At 43.8% G+C, this 18,650-nt stretch overlaps 1 protein-coding gene across 4 annotated transcripts; it reads left to right on the forward strand.

Moving 5' to 3' along the window:
- The first annotated feature begins 3 nt into the window (after nucleotides 1-3).
- Nucleotides 4-10,748, forward strand: CCNL2 (cyclin L2). Of its 4 annotated transcripts, XM_080379696.1 has the most exons (11): nucleotides 4-408; nucleotides 1,302-1,376; nucleotides 1,649-1,758; nucleotides 2,033-2,153; nucleotides 3,406-3,470; nucleotides 6,325-6,424; nucleotides 6,516-6,620; nucleotides 6,852-6,993; nucleotides 7,780-7,897; nucleotides 7,988-8,080; nucleotides 9,392-10,748. In XM_080379696.1, exons 1-11 carry the CDS (start codon nucleotides 85-87, stop codon nucleotides 9,744-9,746), a joined length of 1,608 nt encoding a protein of 535 aa, XP_080235822.1. In that variant the 5' UTR covers nucleotides 4-84; the 3' UTR covers nucleotides 9,747-10,748. The 4 variants fall into 4 exon arrangements, with proteins under 4 accessions (XP_080235822.1, XP_080235825.1, XP_080235823.1 ...); XM_080379699.1 differs by lacking the exons at nucleotides 4-408; nucleotides 1,302-1,376; nucleotides 1,649-1,758; nucleotides 2,033-2,153 and adding an exon at nucleotides 4,209-5,963 and having other exon boundaries at nucleotides 2,162-3,470; XM_080379697.1 differs by lacking the exons at nucleotides 4-408; nucleotides 1,302-1,376; nucleotides 1,649-1,758; nucleotides 2,033-2,153 and adding an exon at nucleotides 4,209-5,085 and having other exon boundaries at nucleotides 2,162-3,470; nucleotides 5,587-6,424.
- Nucleotides 10,749-18,650: the final 7,902 nt, after the last annotated feature.

Below are 18,650 nucleotides of genomic sequence, written 5' to 3' on the forward strand. Positions count from 1 at the left end.
GCGGAAGCGGAGGGGCGGTGGGCAGAGGCGCCGCCCGGCGGGGAAGGAGAGCGGAGGCAGGCGAGGCGGCGGCACCACCACAAAATGGCGGCGGGGTCGGGCAGCGCGGCGGCCGTGGTGGCGGTGGCAGGCAGCGGGCCGGCGGGGCCTCAGGCCGCCGGCGCTACGGCGGCGGGATCAGCCCCGGCGGGCGGCGGTGCGCCGGTGCCGGGCCCCGGGGCGGTGCTGATAGGGGACCGCCTGTACTCGGGGGTGTTGATCACGCTGGAGAACTGCCTGCTGCCCGAGCATACGCTGCGCTTCACCCCGTCCATGAGCAGCGGGCTCGATCCCGACACCGAGACCGAGTTGCGCGTCACCGGTTGCGAGCTCATCCAGGCGGCCGGCATCCTGCTCCGGCTCCCGCAGGTAGGGCTGGGCCGCGGCACGGCGGGGAAGGCCTCGCCGCTGGCCGGGGGAGAAGGCCGCGGCGGGGCGGGCGCGGGGCCGGGCCGAGCTTTGGTGGCTAGGCCGCGGCGGCGGGCGGAGCCGGCACTCGGTGGCTAGGCCGCCATCCCGCGGCTAGAGGTGGGGGGGGCGGCTGGGGAGTGCCCCTTTTGGCCGGGCTGTGGAAGGCGAAAGCCGCCGGGCCTGCGGCCTTCCCCGCCCGGGCGGCAGCGGGTGATGCAACAGCCTCCGGCGCCGCCCCAGCGCTACCGCAGCGCCCTCCTAACGCCGGGGCGGCGGGAGGGGAAGGCCTCTGGCGCTCGCGGGGGCTGCCGTGACCTCGGAAGGGCTTTGTTTCCTGGCGAGCTCCACTCCCCCCGAGTCTCGTTGCTCTCCTGAGCGTAAAACTTTACAGGCATCCTCTAGCTACCCAACCTCGGCCGCTCAGATTGTGTTACGAGTATATGCAAATCATAATACGATTAGGAAACACCTCCTCCTTCCACCACGGAACAAATAAAGTTTTTCTGGTATACTGCCATTCCTCCCAGTTCTACTGGATTCTAGCGTTTAGGGGGTATATTATTACTATTTTATTTATTTTTCTATGCTTTGGCACATGTTTTCATACTTGATAAAAGAAATTAACGATTTTACTTACAGTGTTTGTGGTGTTGATAACATTTTGGGCAACTTAATCTGTTACAGAGGTAGGGGGTGCTAGTTTTCCTTAGATCCCACTGAATTTACTCCCGTGCCTAAATACAGCTTAGCTCGTCTTCTGGGTCTTAAATCTGTTGAAGTCATTCCAGGTAATGTCTCGTTGGAACTGGAAGTTGTTTTATTAATACCTGTTGTGATTTCTTCCTTTTCAGGTTGCCATGGCTACAGGACAGGTGCTATTTCAACGCTTTTTTTATACCAAGTCTTTTGTGAAGCATTCCATGGAGGTAAGAAAACATTAAAAGATGCATATGGTTACAAATGTTATTTGATCTGTTTTGCCACGTTAGATGTGATCAGAGTGTTAGTAACTAACCTTTAGATTTTACTTCTCGATCGGTATGATTTTTACAAAGCTACGTAGTACTGATTTTGTACAAATTTCTAGTATTTCCTTCTTTTACCACCATTTTCTCTTGTTATCCCTCCTTAAGCTGTTGGAGGAGATCAGTTCCTGAGTTGAGCAAAACATCAGTATCTTGCAATACTTGTATTTCAGCATGTGTCAATGGCCTGTGTTCATCTGGCATCCAAAATTGAAGAAGCACCAAGACGCATAAGGGATGTAATTAATGTGTTCCATCGCCTTAGACATCTACGGGAAAAAAAGTAAGTTTAGACTTTGAAATAATTGGAGGTATTGATGTTGTAGTTTAAAGTTTTTAAACTTCATGGGCCAGTGATAGGATCATTCCCTGTTTTGTAAATCAATGAACATCTTGAAGAAATCTCATGAAGGAGAAAAGTGAGTTGACCCATTTTATTAAGTAAACGTTTTTGGTGTTAGAAATAGTGATGTCTCTTTACATTTACACGAACACAGCCTGCATGTGAGTACTCTCAGAGGTTAAGATCGTCTTCAGAATTTGAAATTGTCTTGCAGAAAACCTGTGCCTCTAATATTGGATCAAGAATATGTGAACTTGAAGAATCAAATTATTAAGGCAGAAAGAAGAGTGTTAAAGGAGTTGGGATTTTGTGTTCATGTAAAGCACCCTCATAAGGTTTGTACTGTATAAGTTAACTTTATAATAAGCATTTCATACTCTGTAAATGCTTTGAGTAGGCTGTCTAAATGCATGGAAGCTGTATCGTTTGTATATGATAATGCTAGTTATTTCGGTAAAGCTAGCATCTTATGTTCTCGATGTCTTCTTTCTCATTTAAGAGATTCTTACTAGTTGGTCTTGTGTCACTGCTGAAAGACGACTGGAGGTGGATGCAGATGCTAAGTATTCCTTGAAGTCAAATTATATAAGCAGGTAGCTGTGGTGCTGGAAAACGTCAACTAAATGTAGTTTCTTAAGCAGAAAGGAATTTGGAGACCTAGGATTGTGATAGCCTATTACCAGAAACACTGCGTGTCATGATCAATCCTTGTTGGATACATGCTGAGGTTATTAAATCCTGATGAGCTAGTTAGCAGTGCTGCTTATATTCTAAAAAGTACACTCAGATGTGAAGGACTTGACTAGAAATGAGATGGTTCTCAACATACAAATATCACGTGCCAGACTAGGAATGGTACTTGAAAGACACAACTACTGCAAATGTTTTAAATTGGCGCTTTAGTACCGTTAGTGTTATCCCATAAGTAGCTAAGTGTGGAAGAAGAACCTGCTACTTCTGTGACAGCAGGACTTGGGATCTCTAAAAACTACTGCTGTCTTAAAGTCTTTTTAAGCCTGCTTGACTTAAATTCAGTCATTCATTGATGTTACCAGTCCCCCAGAGGACAATTGTACTTGTTTGTTAATTGGTATGAATTTTTTCTATTAGAATAGTCTTTATCTGCAACCTTGTTTTCCTTTAAAACCTAAGAGAAAAACCCAGCCCTGAATAAACCAGCAACACACAACGTGTTAGATCTGTTCTCTGCAAAAAAATACATTTCTTACTGCTTATTGCAGCTAGTGGTATTTTCTCCCAAGTTTACAGCTAAAAGGAATCGTGGGTTTGATAGGAGAACATACATAGTTTGAAAACAGTTGAAGACAAGACGAGACATCTAGATGAATAGCATGATGCCTGAGCTCAGAAGACGGAGAGCTAGGAAGGTCAGATCTGGTTGAGTGTCCAGCTTTTCCATTGGAGAGCAGAAGCAGTGTGAATAAACGCTGGGGATGTTGCAAACGCTCTCCTGTGGAGTGTTGTAGAACTTGGAAGAGAATAACAGATGCCTCATGGATCTCCCTCTGAAATAAATAGGTGGCTCTCAAGATTCTTGTTAATAACACAATAACCCGTATCTTCCAGATAATCGTTATGTACCTTCAGGTATTAGAATGTGAACGTAACCAACACCTGGTCCAGACTTCATGGTAAGTTGATTTTCTTTGTTACAAGAGACCAGCAGGGGCAGTAGCAGAAATATGTCACTTGAGACACTCTGGGCAGCATTGCTCGGATATGATTGTGGGCCACACCAGACAGCTCCACTGTTTCTTGGTGTGGCCCAAACTACTACCCAAATGTTGATCGGCCTCTTAAGTTAGAGGTGCTGTTTTAATGGTAAGGTAGCTTTCCACCCTGACTTCTCACTTCCCTCCTCTCTGCTTTCACTTTTCAGCTGAAAGGAAAATGTTGAGTGGGTTATAGCACTTTCTTGGTTTTTTGTCCTTCAGAGAAAATGATGTATAGTTAAAAACTCTGTTACTAGTGCTGGGAAGTGGCTTTTCCCATGGCTTGAGCTTGATTACAGGTGTACCAAAAACTCAGCACAGATAAATTTCTTTTACCTATATGGACAATGCAAGATGTCAGCTTCTAAGACTGGATAAACTCAAATGTTTCCATGTTTGCCGAGAAATGTCCTCTGCCTTGTTGCTCTCTTTACAGTAAAGATTTGCTTGGGGATGGGAAGCTTATGTAAAATTCCAGGTCTTAAACTTAATGAATAGATGAATGCTTTAAACAAGAATGCTTTTTAAGAATACTGTGGTTTAAAAACCGTTAGTGAATCCAAAGATCATATTTCTGCTGACTGAACTGTCTGGTACTGTGACCTGTGTGTAGAGAACCAGTTTTGACTTTTCTTTTCTGTACTCTTTTAATCAAAGGGTAGCCTCTGAGGGTAAGTGACTAAGACTTCTCCTCTGCTGCCCAAGCGCTATGGTGCAGGGATAGCTGCCGTCTTCAGTCAAACCAAAGCAGGCTCTCCAAAGAGAAGGCTGACTCTAGACAGGTGGTATATACATGATAGTATAGTAACTGGCCAACTGCTTCTTGTGCTTACACTTTTTTGACTTTTATTTTCATTGTGCCTTTTGACTGCTGTATATTTGATAACCTGATTGTTGCAGTTCTGAAAGATTTTTAATGTTATGCTTCTATAACTGTTAAAATAATGTATTCTTAAATGATAAAAGAAATTAAGGTGGGATTTAAGTCTTAAAAGAGATGAATTAACACAACAAAACCTGAAATCTGCTGTCTATTTGTAAACTAGTTTGAGGAGACATTTGAGTACATATGTGAAGCTTAGAGTCAAATGTAGTGCTTAGAGAAACTTCCTGCTACCAGCTTTCCCAGTACCATTGCATGAAGTACTCGGATGTGACTACTCATTTCCAATTTTTTACTTGTAATGAAAAGAAGGTTAGGTGAGGAGGGAGGAAATTTGCCTAATTGAGAAGCAATTCACTTGTTAAAATAAATTATTTGTGTGCTGATGCTTGTTGCTTCTAGTACCTGAAAACTGGTGGATATCCAGTATAATTGTTTTTTTGAAATGTGTGTTTTTACAACATTACTTTTTTCCTAAAATATTGTAACAAGGTTTCATTTCCTCGTGTGTCTGATTCTGAGCCCACAGGGAAAATATGCAGACCAAACTTGGAAGCAGGCATGTTATTCAATTTGGCAAATTAGAAAAAGGCTGTATGACTTCCAGATGTTTGACGTACCGCTTTTCTTTGTTGCTTCTTTTGCCAAAAGGTTTGTGCTCTCTTTGTTGTGGGACAAGAAAAGTAGGTTTTGAAGTTCCTCTTTCCCAGAAAGATGAGCTGATGTTTATTTAGCATTGCTTCTCTGGGGTAGCAGTTGCTCTTTGTGTGAACAGGAATGTAAGATAACTGGGGCAGGTGGGAGTTTGATGCTTTTGGAGTTCAAGTTCCTTTTGTCTGTCCTGTGTAAACTGGTTACAGGTGTTTGGACTGTGGGCTCTGGTTTGGATGCCTTGGGGGTTAGTGAATCCTTGTATACTGGGTACCCACATGGTTAATTACTATTTTCAGAAAGCGTATTCTTTTGAGGACTTTCTATTGTGTCTGGTTTTAGCTTTTCCCCATCTGATACTTTGCTTGGCATATGTGCTCAAAAATCTAGATCTTTTTAAGCACGTCAGCTGACAGATTCAGAGGAATTTACTTTGTGTATTTAAGATTTAGAAGAATAATGCTTAAGTGTACTGACTGGAATATATGCAATATTTTACAGTTTTCTCATTCTGTGAATATTCATTTTAAGCAACCTTACTGAAATGGGACAATTTGGAAACCTTATTTCATGTGCCAAAGAGGAGATCTGCCTGAATACTGAGTATTCTTCTGAATTGATGTTTGCAAACACCCTGATTTCTTCTATGGCTGCTTTTTGCATCAAAAAGAATTCTCTTTTGGATGGAAAAAAACGCTTCTGAAGGAAAGGGGACCCCTTAAATCTCCAGTGGAGGCTGACGTGTGCCGAAGTGGACTGCGTTTTCATGGGAGGACTACTACAGGAGCTGCAGCTTTCAGCAAACCATCTGGGTTCAGCCGTATTGCAGAGAAACATGTGAACCTAAAAATCTATATCTGAGTACTTCAGATTATATTGTATGTTGTCTTGATGAAAATAACTTTGTCTGTTGCATGAGAGCAGGCCAGTAGAGATCCAGAAGGAAAAGTGAAGTTAAAATTGGTTCTCTTTTCACAACTGAATTTTCAGCAGCCAGCCAGTCAGTCAGTCAAACTTAATTTCTGTCACACATCCCTCCCATTGAGGGATATTTTTTATTTTTTTTATATTTTTTTTTTGTAAAATCATTCAACTTTTCTTTAGATTTACAGGAGTATAATGTTGAGGTCTAGTCACTGAATGCAGAAAGAAATAGTCCTTGTAGAAGTAAAAACAAAAACCAAAGAACACAAGCAACTTTGCAGTGCCATGCAACTTTCCTGATATCCTGTCTTTCAGGAACTACATGAATGATAGCTTGAGAACAGATGTCTTTGTAAGATTCCAGCCAGAAAGCATTGCCTGTGCATGTATTTACCTCGCAGCTAGGACGCTGGAGGTGAGCCTGCAGTTCCTTTTAATTTCAAATTTGTTAGGTGTTTTAATAGAAGCAAAAAACTGAGCATGCCTTGCCTTGCCTTCCCTTTCAGATTCCACTTCCTAATCGTCCACACTGGTTTTTACTCTTTGGAGCAACAGAGGAAGAAATTCAAGAAATCTGCTTAAAAATTTTGCAGCTCTATACTCGGAAAAAGGTTTGCTAGTTTTTCGTATTGTGAGCGTTCATTAGAGGCTGCAGCTTAGGACACGAGTTGGGAAACCTTATCCCATTTGAAACTAGCTGCAAGCCTGGTACATGAAGTGGAACAGGATAGTTCTAGTGTCTGTGTCTCTTTAGAATTATTTATTTATTTCCCCCTCCCAGAAGTGAGTAAGCAGAAAGATGATACAAAGTTTTGTCATAAGTGGTCCTCCTGTGTTCACAGGTTGATTTATCTGATCTGGAAAGTAAAATAGAAAAGAAGAAATTAGCTATCGAAGAGGCAAAAGCACAAGCTAAAGGTCTAGTACCTGAGGGAGCCCCAAGTTTGGATAACACTTCAGGATTTTCCCCTATCCCGAAAAATGGTAAATAGTGGATAACTTGTTTTTAATAACTTTCTCATCTTAAATATGTATTTACCCCTTTGGGATGCATAAACAGTGTGGTTTGGTTTTTATTTTTTTTAAGCTGGCTTTAACAACTATTCAAATGTCAGAGTTTGAATAGCACCATAACTTTGTAATTTCTTGAAACAAATAAAAGGCTAAAATCCAGTAAGTCTAAAATTAAGGTTTAAACTTCTGTAGTACAGGGGCTTGCTATTATGTAGTTTTGGCAACGAACTCTAACAAATACTTGGAACTGGCATGTTATGCTAAAGCAATACTGAAGCACAGGTATGATTAGGATCTCTGGCAGGAGTAGTATTTTTTGGGTGATGGGTAGGGAATATTTTCCTGTATATTTGGTCAAAAGTTTCCGGTCTCGTACATTCTGCCTAGGAGATAACAATTACCATCTTCCTCCTCAGTTTACCTTTAATAAGATACTGAGCGATGGACAGGAAAAAGAAGTTGCTGTTCTGCCTTCCTGAAGTGGCTTTGAAAGCAATGTGTTACTGTTGCAGTTAACTCCTTGGCGTTCCTTCAGTGTTTGGGCAGAAATGTTTCAGGTTAACTTCTGCCTTCTGTGAACTTCTTCAGTTCTGCGTCACGTGGGTGGCTGTGTGGGCATGCATGTGTGCACATACATGCAAACTGCACGTAGTACTGATTGTTACAAAGATGGGGAAATGGGGCAAGGGGAGGCTTCAGTCCTTTCAGTCACTACTCATACTTTCAAGATAAGGTAACAAAGGCTTGTTTTTCTAGAGTCTCCAAAAGAGGTCAAAGGAAATAAACCTTCACCGCTACCGGTTCAGGCAATGAAGAACGCTAAAAGGAAAACAGAGGGAGCAAAAAGAATGAGTTCAAATAGCCCAGTAAACGGGTAAGGCTTTCAAATTGAGGAAGCAGATTTTTTTTTTTTTCCCCAGCACTACTTTAAGCAATGTAACGTTCTGTTTATTCTCTCTTGCAGCGTTCAGAAAGGAAGAGAAAGCAGAAGTCGAAGTGGAAGTAGAGATCAAAGTTATTCAAGATCACCATCCAGATCTGCATCCCCTAAGCACAGGTATGTACTGTCACAAAGGCAGGGTATGCTGCAAAAAGCTCCCAGTTCCAGAGGGTGAGCTTTGGTAGTTTCTCAGCTGCGGGGGCTGTGGAATACCAAAGCAGTATGTGCTGCTAGTTAAAACTCCAGAAATACTATGGCTGAGAGTTGTACTATTTTGGCTCACAGGTCAAGGGAGTTGCTGTCTCTGACCTTGTCATACCTGTGCCAAACAGGCTGAAAGAGTGTAAATATACTGTGACATTTTCCACTGTCAGCCTGTTTTATTGGTGACACGTGGCCCACCGAGCAGCAGGGTTTGTGTATTGGTTTGGGGTTTTTATATGTAAAGTTTTATATGTACAGTTGGGTGTTTGTGGCTACAGCCTTTATGGAGTTACCTTTTTACTAAACTGTACTGGAGTAGTTAAACCATTTTCCACAGTAGATTAACCTTTCACTCCAGCCTTAGTCTCATTGGTGTTGTTCCTACAAAACTTAATTCATAAAATAAAAAATGATTCTGTTTTGTATCCAATTGGGAGTATCTAGTAAGAGATTCTTGCCCTTCAGTCAATGCAAGTTTGGCAGCTTATTCAGCAGTCCATCCCATTGGGTTTGGGTGGGGACTGACAAAAGTATGGCTTTGTGTTAATGTCTGTGCGGGAAAAGACCAAAGCTAAAATCTGCTGATGAAAATTCTTCAATTTTGAATTCAAAATTGCGTTTTAGTAATTACCTGAATGTAATTGAACATCTTTAAAATCTGCTTTCTGTACTGCCTTTGACTTTAAAGTTCAGCATATAACCAACGATACATACCCATAAAGGGGAAATCAAAGAGACAGAAAGGAACATAAACTCCAAACTTGGGTGTTTTGGTGACAGTATAACCATAAGCGAAGCAGGAGTAGGTTTACCTTTTCTCTCATTGTTGGTAGCACTTTGAATCTGGCAGTTACTCTTAGCTATTCATGCTTGTTTTCTGAATAGTGAAGGAAAAAACCTAAAACTGAGACACGACTGCTATACGCCAAACAGATACGAGTTTCTAAAAATCAGTATTTCTAATGTAACCAGATGTGGTCAAGCCTAGGACACAAAATTAGTAATCATGGGGTTCTGAACGACAAAATACAGAATTAAGTGCCTGCTCTCAAAGTGTGCTTGCACAGCTTGGCTCTGCAAGTGAGAAGCATTTGTCTGTATGGTACTTGAAGTGTGTATATATGTATTGGGACTACCTTTAGGTGCTAGTAGTATCACAGAGTAATACTGTGTAATATTAAGAAAATCCTATGTTTTCTCTCCTGTTCTTTTCTCTTTCCCTAGGAAAAGTGAAAGTTACTCTACATCAAGCGGTTCCAAATCCCACAGCCGTTCCAGGAGCCGCAGTGACTCTCCCCCAAGACAGTTCAACCACAGCTCTAGCTACAAAGGCTCCAAGGTGAGAAGTTACAAGAAGTCAAAAGACTACAAATACTCAACGCACAAGCCACGGAAGTCACGCAGCAGGAGTTCATCGCGTTCCAGGAGCCGATCCCGGGAGCGCTCTGACCATTCAGGGAAGTACAAGAAGAAGAGTCACTACTACCGAAATCACAGGCATGAGCGTTCACGCTCCTATGAGCGGGCAAGTCATCGCTATGACCGAGACCATCCTGGCCACAGTAGGCATAGGCGATAAATAAAGCAAAAAGTTCTTTCCTTTGGAATTTAAGCAGTGGAGCTCTTCTCTGTTTGAACTTTGCAGTATAGGGTTAACCTGGCTTGTAAACCACCTAGCTTGAGTAATGTCCATTCTGCTGGCAATTCTGTACTTGCTGTCGTGAATCCAAAGGAGAGACACTAACAGGATGGGATGATGTGAAAGGCTTAATCTGATAAATGTCTTGGTGACTGTTCTGCTGGAGTGTCACCTAATAACAGTGCAGAACTTCTCGCTGGATGCTCCTACGCCTGCTCTTTAGCAATTTCCATACTGTAGTGCAGTGGAGTGTTGTTTGGGACTTCCAGTTCTGCAAGCAGGACCTCCATTGCTCAGTAGTTGGAATGGTGGGCTGAGCAGTCCTTCCCTGTGGAACTAGAAGGCTCCAGACAGTTCATAAAAACCATTGGAGTGGCTTGGTGCTAACAAAGCTGTCTTTTCATACTGACTCAGTTATGTTGTACAAATGTTAAGGTGACTATTTTAGAACTGTTGCCTATATTAGGTTATATATGTGTATATATGTTTTGCAGTGTTACAGTATGGGAATATGGCCTTACTAGCCTTTACACTTTATCCACAATGTAAATAAGCATTTGTTTAATACAGGTGGAAGATATATACAGAAAATTCAAAACTTGAATTCTATCAAAAGACTTGTGTAGAAAATTCTGATAAATGTGAAAGTATTTAGCTCTGTGTATTGAGAGTAGTATATTTTTATCTGTGCAATGCTGTGTGCGGGCCACCAGCTCATAAGACGTTTCCTATATATACATTTAAAGTGGTTTGAAATTCTTTACTCAGGATCTTTGACACTCTGAAGAATTAGTAGTTTGTCAATCTGCATGCTTGTTGAAGAACAGAGCATTTAAAAAAAATAGCAAAAACCCCACAGCCCAGTAGTATCAGTTCTAGTGGTATATCTGAGCTGTTACTCTCATGATCCCTAATTTCATTAAAGTATTTGATTTTCTATTACATTTACTTGATAGTAGTTTCTTATGAGCTACACCACTGTGCCTACTCATAAGGAAAGAAATTTGGTGCTGAAGATTCATCAAATTGTAGTAGATTTAAGGCTAGCCTAAGTTGTTACTCCCTGAACACAGCTATAGTAGGTGCCATGCTGGGCCCATCCTGGAGGAGTAGACTGGTGTGCTGTGTGGAGTAGGGTGCTGTTACTTGAGCCTTTCAAGCTCTGCGAGTAGATCTTACTAGAACCACTGCCTGCTTGTTAAACTTACTCTGGCCCCTGCAGGGGAAATAAGATTCATGAGGTTTTTTCTGCTCAATCTTGTAGATACCTCAGTGTGACTGAGTCTTCTAATGCTTTTTTTAAATTCAGCCCAATCTGATGGCAATTTTCTTAATGTGGAGTGTAGAGGTAAAGCAGCTGAAAGGATTTGCAGTCCACCTTCCTTTTAGCCAGCCTCTAGTCTACCGATTTCCTGAGCTGGAGGTTGGGTAGGATTATTCTGCGTAATCAGCAGTGGACCTGGTTGTGAACTTGACTAATCCTTGTTTGAACTAAGTCATGCTTTTGACCTCTGCAGCAACCACTGGCATTTTATTCCATAACAGGAATTACTACTTTACACAACACGGTTACTTGTTCTAAATGCATCACTGCTGGATGGTTTTGTTGGGTGACCCTGTTTGCTGTGCAGAGAGAAGACTAGTTATTTCCTGGTCACCTTGCAGTAAGTAGTATGTGTGTAGTCCTTTACCATAGTTCTGATTACATCTCAGCTGAGAAAAGACAACTAATTGAGATAGGCAGCGTGTACAAGGAAAGCTCCTCGGAGCTTTGGCAGAGTCCTGCTTTGGAATGTAAGTTAATCTGGTCCTGAATCTGCAAACTATCTGCCTTCGCTTGACTTGCACAGAGGTGGAAACTAATTATTTCATACTTGGTATGCTAGATAATTGAGTAGTACTTAAAGGAGCTCAGACACAGTGTGATACGAAAAGCAACTTTGATCTATTCAGATATGAACAACCTGAAGTAACAGTGTTCTCTAGAGAGTTCCCATTTTAAGTCTTTCTGATTCTTACTACATGTATATTACTTGGAGCAGGTCGACCTCAAAACTCTGTTTATTAATTCCAGTTCTAAAAGGTAGTCAGCATTTCCCTGTTTAATTACTTCATTTTGCTCTGCACGCTTCCAGAATTGCCTCTTGCCCAGTTCGTGAACTGAGCAGCGTAGGGGGAGGCAGGTTTCACAGCTGCTGCCTCCTCCGGAAAGAGGAATTACCTTAGTTAAGTCTCAAGTCTACTAACTACAGACGTGACCTTCCGCCAATGCAAGTAGCATGGACGAGGATTAAGGTAAGACCCAGGCTATGAACACTTTTCTACACGAACGTAGTGTCACTTGGCACAAAAATCAGCATCTGTGTTCTATAAACTACTGTGCTGCAGTACAGTGCTAAATAAATAATAATCCACTTTTTAGTACATTTGTTAAAATCTGGAGAGGGAAAAAAAAAAAAACAAAGGAGAAAGTGTGTATGTTTTTGCATTAAAGTGGTTTGGTTCCAAAACAAAAGGGATTATATCACAGGATTAAAAGACATCCTGTTCTAGGAGAGAACAATCTGTCTTTACCGGCAAAAAGCCCAACACAGACCGCTCCGCAGAATGTCTTGGCAGCGAGGTGGGTTTGGGGGAAGGTGCTGCGAGGAGCTCGACGAAGCGTAAGAACGGTTGAAGTTCAGGGGCTGGGTGGGTGTCGATGTCAGAGGTGCAGAGGGTGGTACGGCACGCAGCCCAAGGGCAGGCGAGGACTGTTCTACTTTGCTTAGGAAGTCCAAGATTAGAGCGTTACTGCGTGTATTCAGTAACTCGGGGGGGATTTACAAGCAAGTAGTTCTCCAGCATGTGCTGTGCTGAGAACAGTGCTATCTGTCAAACTTCACTCTGAAAATAACCAGATCGGCATTCCAAAGCAGTCGTTGCAGAGTTTCGCTTTAAGCTTTTTGCAGTGGTCAATTTACAAACCGTTGGAATTAAATCTGGATTTCCTTGAAGCTGGGAATCTTGGGCATTCTGTTAGTTTAGGCACCTGGCCAGGCGATACCAAATATAACATCCAGCAAGCTGCAGAAGTCTGTGGGATGGAACGTGCGTTTCTCTCACTTTAAAATGTAGATGGCAGATAGCTGGATTGCATGAACGGTGATGACTCGTCCTCTTCACCCGTACAACAGGGAGCAAACTGCACAGGTAGCAGCTACGGGTGATCTTGGGGAGATGACAGAACAGCGGTTCATGAGAAACTTGCACCTTGATGCGTGGAAAAGAGAAAATGGGCTCTGCGCCAGCTCCTGGGGTGTGAAAATGTTTGGAAGTGGATGAACATCTGCGGTGGTTTTGATGCAAGCCGGCCCTGGGAACTGTTGAGACAACTCGGGGAAGTAAGTGCTGCCGCTTACAAGCAACTCAGAAGCTGACAGCTGATTCCCTTTTCTTGGAACCAGGTTGCGTTTGTTCGCCTCATCTTTCGTAAGCCCAGTTCCTGTGGTGGGCGTCAAGTGGATGTGATTGGGCCCAACACTGTAAAAGAACCTGGGGAAAAAGAAATTGGAGAAAATGTTAAATACCGTGTCAAGTCATTCTGCTGTTCCTCACCTGTGCTTAGTGCCCTCTTGGAGCCCCTTTTTGTTTCTGTACATCTGGTTGTCAGTTGATTTTTTTCCCAATGTTTCCTAAGGAGCTGAAAAGAGCAGGGCTGCTTTTGGTCTTATTAAAAAAATTGTTTCACCTGAGGGTCATCTGGTGAGGTAGCAGTGGGAGCCCACTGGTATCTGGCTGAACGGTGGTGGTTCATGTGAAATGATAGGACGAGGCGGTCTGTACCCTCACTGTGACTTAAGAAATCACCCTGCTGTCAGTCCCACACGTGAGCTTTTGGGGAACTCGACAGTTCTTTGGCAAAGAACTTGCTTCCTGAACCTTTTAGTTCTTTAATTTTTACTCATTTTCCTAGGAAGTGGAGCTGAATATAGAATAAATGACGTGTAATCCTGCTCAGACATAATTTTCACTATTCACCGAAGGATCAACTGCACTTTTCTAGGCATCAGTGTTTGACCTAGTGCATGTTTCAGGAAGCTGGAGGGATGGTACAGGCCTGTCCTCAAATCCAGACACGTTCTTAAGTCCTTGCGGACAGAAAATAGGACAGCCTCTGACCCGACTAGTTCCTCCAGCTGAAGCCTGTGTGTAGTAGTTTCGCTATATTTACACTACTGAGACCAATCTTTTTTCTTTAGCTCCACCCAGCTACCAGTGCTTGTGGCTTTGTCACAGACCACACAATATTTGGAGTTTGTTTCCAACCTGTAGTCTACTCAGTGAGAGGTTGTGAGAGAATCTAAATGTTCATTTTAAGAAAAAAAATTATAGTTCTCATGGTTACAAAGATTGCAAAACACAAAAACCTGTGTCTATTAGGCTGAGTAAACGGAAGAGCTGAGATTTACCTAAAATAAATGTTAAAAGCACCATGGTTTTGTGTACACGCATGCATATACAAGTCTCAGCTCTTTAGGTGAATTATGACTTGTGTTTTCTGAACATCTTCAGGTGTTCAGAACCGCAGCACGGGGCTTGCTTGTGAGAACATCAAACTCCTCTGTGATCTCTCTGTATCTGATGTTCACGTGCGCTTCCTTCTGCCCGGAGCGAGGTTCTCACTGGCTGGAACCTTTGGAGGGGCAGCGCTTACTGAAACCTCAGGCTTAGAAGGTGTTACAGTCTTGGCCAGGCTGTGGTTCTCCTTCCTTGGCAAAAGCCTTCTACCTGCTCCAGCAAGGCAGCCTAGTCCCCCTTCCTTCATGGGGAATAACCCTCGAGGCTTCCTGGCTAAAAGTTTCCTCACCGATGGACTCCACAGCTGTAAGTCCAACGTGCAGGTGGAAGGTTGCACCTTCAGATCTGTATTTGCTCTGTATCACCAGAGGGTTGGTCACCAAAGCTTTCCTTTTCCAGGTGAAAGCCTGAAGAATTATTTCCTCAAACATGGAACTTCTAGCTCTGTGTGCCAGGCGGGTGGTGACCGAGAGGGAAAGATCCCACCATGTTGGTAAGTTGACGCAATGAAAGAATAATTGAGTAAACAAGAAAGCTTGCAGGTTTTGAGATCAAAGGAGTAAACCTGGTTTCAATTCCCTGTTAGACATTTGGAAGGAGGGAGATTTTAACTGGGATGTACCATGAGCTTCAGTGACGCTGCCTCCACGCCAAGCTGGGTGCTGGGAAAACGTGTGGTGTAAAAGGGGAGAGAGGTTCCACCTCGGTCAGAAACCGCCCGCCTTCGTGCCGAGCTGGCTGCGTGTGCCTCTCAGTCTACCAGAAGCTGAAGCCAGCTTTAAGATCTGGCACGGCCAGGTCTGCAGTGCCAAAACGGATGGTGGCTTTGGTTTACGGCAGAGTATTTTGTGCACCTCTGTGAAGGGCGACTACTCTTCCCATGTTTGACATCCTGGAGCCTGCTTGGACTGAATCCTGCTGACCTGGAGGCTCTGGATTGGCGATTCAAACCTGTTTAGTTAGAGGGAGTGCCTATTTTTAAACTTTGTTTTGCTCACAGACTATCGCTCTAATAATGATTTATAGTTCCACAAACACTATAAATATTCTGATATGTTCTTGGGTGGCAAAAGCGCCAGAGACCAGCAAGAAAAATAAAAACAGCCTTGCAGCGTGTCCTGCACGATGATGGACCTAAGCCAGAGAGGAGCTGAATGATGGAGCTCACTCAAATATGGAAACTGCAAGTAGCAATTATGTAAAAATATTGCTCTATGCAAAACAAAAGGAACGTTTTCTCCAGTGTCCTGCCAGGTAAATCCTCTGGAAATGTTGCCAGACAACCCTTGTTTTTACTGTCTTTAAATGTGGGGGAGAAATTACTAAGCCAGGCAGTTCTGCTTCTGGTGTAGCCAACTCGAGTTGAGCTGAACAACATAAAAATTTGCTGCCTTAGATTGTGCGTAACAGCGTGCTGAAATCTGGAGTGGACTCAAAGAGTTTGACAAAAGTAGGCCTGGAGGTCAGCTTCTAGTACATGGAACTTGGTTAAAAGATGTAGCAAACACCTTGGGAAGAGCTGGGAAGGACAGAATGAGAGTTGAGGGGAGAAGACATGACTGGGGCTGGCCAGATTTGGATCCAGCATCAGCTGGTGGAAGAGAACCCGCATGCACAGGACCTGGCTGCTGTTTGCTGTCTCCGGTGAGGCAAGGAGCCCTGGGCAGTGTTTCTCTCATATGTACCTTGCTATGTCTTGCAACGTGGATATCTACTCAGGAAAAACGCCTCACTAGCGGGATGGGACCTTGCGAGCCCCGGGGAACCTGTCACCAGCTCGGTGTGACCTTGGACCATGTGACTGGACCTTGTCCTGGTTTCCCCGTCTATAAAAGCAGAACGAGAGCTTTTGGGTTTTTTTTTTTTTTAGGAGAACCTTGCATTATGTAAAATTCTGTATGTGCTAGTTCTGTGTCTTGTGTATCTAGACAACAGCGGGGATTTTCAGGATATATTTTATTTACTGAGAAAAACATCTTCCTGTAGTTAGACTGTTTCTTCCCCTTCGAGAACTGCTCTGAATTCCAGAGAAGAGACAAGAAGCCTGTGTGCGGCGTCCTGGCTGTGCCCTGGAAGTGACGACCCTCCCCTTGACTTTGGTGGGATCCTTTTTGTTCAGCTGCTCATCACAAAAGCTGCTGGCAGAAGAATCCTCTGCATGACTCAGGAAAGAGGGGCTTCTAGGGGCAGGACCTGCACTGGAGGAGGAACACAGCAAGGGATGCCTGAGAAATTGAAGGCAAATAGCAGTGCAAGTGTTTATAAAGGGCCATAGAACCTGCGATTGGGTTTGATGGCGAGTGCGGCACCAAGCACAAAGTGCCTAACGGGTGTCACCAACGTCTCAGGTCAGCAAACCCACGCTGGGATTATGTCAGTACCGATCGCAGCCCTGCTGTGCCATGGGAGGGGTGGCGCAGGCTGCGCGGTGCTGCGGTACCCAACGGCGTGTCCACGCCAGCACGAGCCCAGGGGCTGCCAGTCCCAGCGCTGCCGCTGCAGGCTTCACTCACCCGCGCAAAATTCCAGCGCTCCTATGTGCTGACAGCGAGGGCTGAATAAATTACAAGCACAAAGAGGTCAAGTAAGCAGTTTTATGGCTGATGGATTTATTTTTTTTATTTTTTTAAATAATTCTCCAAACCCAACAAAATGCTGTTTGTAATGCACAAAGAGAATTGTTCTGAAATTAATGTAGTGCACATAGGAAGGAAGGTAACTGATGAAACCACTTGGAAAAGGAGAGTGTCAGTGTTCGTGAGACAGAGAGATTTCTGGAAGGGTGCTTTATTTGGAAGAAATGAGAAAAACACAGGTATCGGTGTACAGGGCAGCCTTACTGCTGGCTTGTCGCCACATCTGATCTCTGCACAAAGATGAGCTTTTCCCACCAGCTTTAGAGAAGAGTGTAATCTAATTCTGTGGATCCACTTTATTTAAAGAGCGATAGACCCACACGCTCATTTTTACACATGGCAGAGCAGTAATCAGACATTTCTTTGATTGTTTTGACGCCCTTGATATTAGCCACTGATTTCTCTGTGTGTGTGTGTGAGCACAAGCAGCTTGTGCATGGCTGAATTATGTATTCCTTCCCAACTCCACAGGTGAAACCAGCCTCTTACCTGCACGGCTGAGCTAAGCTTCAGTGAGTGCCTATCACCCATCACTGTCAGGGTAATCGGCCCCCCGGGCCACGCGATTTCCAAAGCCACTGAACCTTGAGAGGATGGAGGAGTTGAAGGCCCTTCCCAAGGCTCCTGTTGTGGAGGATCACTCGCAGCTGATCTATTTAAGGCACCTGATCTCCTTCCAGTCCTTATGAAAACAATGCCATGGAGCCAGTAGAGGAGATTATATGGAAATACTAAAGAAGGATATTCACATTGCCTGAGAACTTAGATATCAAAGCTGGGGCGTTCCTTCTCTTTCCTATAACTGATGGATAAGGACAGGCATTTATATTTCAATTAGACTTCTCCAGACCCTTTGGTGGATGAGTCTGTCTCTCAGAACTCGGGAATAGCAGCTGCCTAAACAACATACCAAACCTAGGCAGCGTGAACACACTCTTTTCACTTCCCCAAGCTGACAAATGAAGTTGTTGTGCAGCCAGGAGTTGAGGTATAATTCCCTAAATCCCAGCCGAGCATCTGAACCTCGCTAGGTCCGGGTTCCAGGGAGAAGCGGACTGACCTGACTATACTTTGCAAGCAATAGGTGGTACCTGTATCCCACAGTGCCTCCACCCTCCTCTGCTACCAGCACAAACAGCTCCGTAAGAAGCCAAGGAGACTTCAAAATGGATGTAGCTAAGCCAGCCTGAGGACAGAGGGAATACTTCTATAGGAGTAAGTCAGGGAACGCATAGTGTAAGGCAACGGCATTTTCATCATTTCCTTAGCCTCGTAGAGACCTGATACCATGTCTATTCAAAGCAGGAGAGCCCTTTCCATCACTTGCCTTGCCTATCACTGTAGTGGCCCTCCTTGGCGTTTTAAGACTGACAATAGACTGTTGGTTTCCCTTAGTGAGCCTGGAGTAAGCCTAGAGTAAGGCATCTGTAAGTCCACATTCTTCCCTTCAATGTCCATTTCAGGTGGTGTCACACAATGCAGCTTCTCACGTTCACAGCAGGGAAAAGGACAATGTATACAGTGTGAGTCATTCCTCAGGGAATATGTGAAACCAACCAGTCACGCTCATTAGCTGCTCCCCAGCCTGCCCTACACTCATTAGAGATGTGATGTGAAACGTGGCAGCTTAAACAAGAGATGTCTGCAC

Source organism: Falco punctatus (assembly GCF_963210335.1).
Source record: "Falco punctatus genome assembly, chromosome: 3".
In the NCBI taxonomy this organism is placed as follows: Eukaryota; Metazoa; Chordata; class Aves; order Falconiformes; family Falconidae; genus Falco; species Falco punctatus.

Excerpts from the sequence above, each read along its gene's own strand:
- CCNL2 (XM_080379696.1), top strand. The coding sequence starts at position 85 with ATGGCGGCGGGGTCGGGCAGCGCGGCGGCCGTGGTGGCGGTGGCAGGC. Across the intron at positions 1,759-2,032 it reads AGACATCTACGGGAAAAAAA|AAAACCTGTGCCTCTAATAT; the intron begins GTAAGTTTAGAC and ends ATTGTCTTGCAG. Across the intron at positions 8,081-9,391 it reads TCTGCATCCCCTAAGCACAG|GAAAAGTGAAAGTTACTCTA; the intron begins GTATGTACTGTC and ends CTCTTTCCCTAG.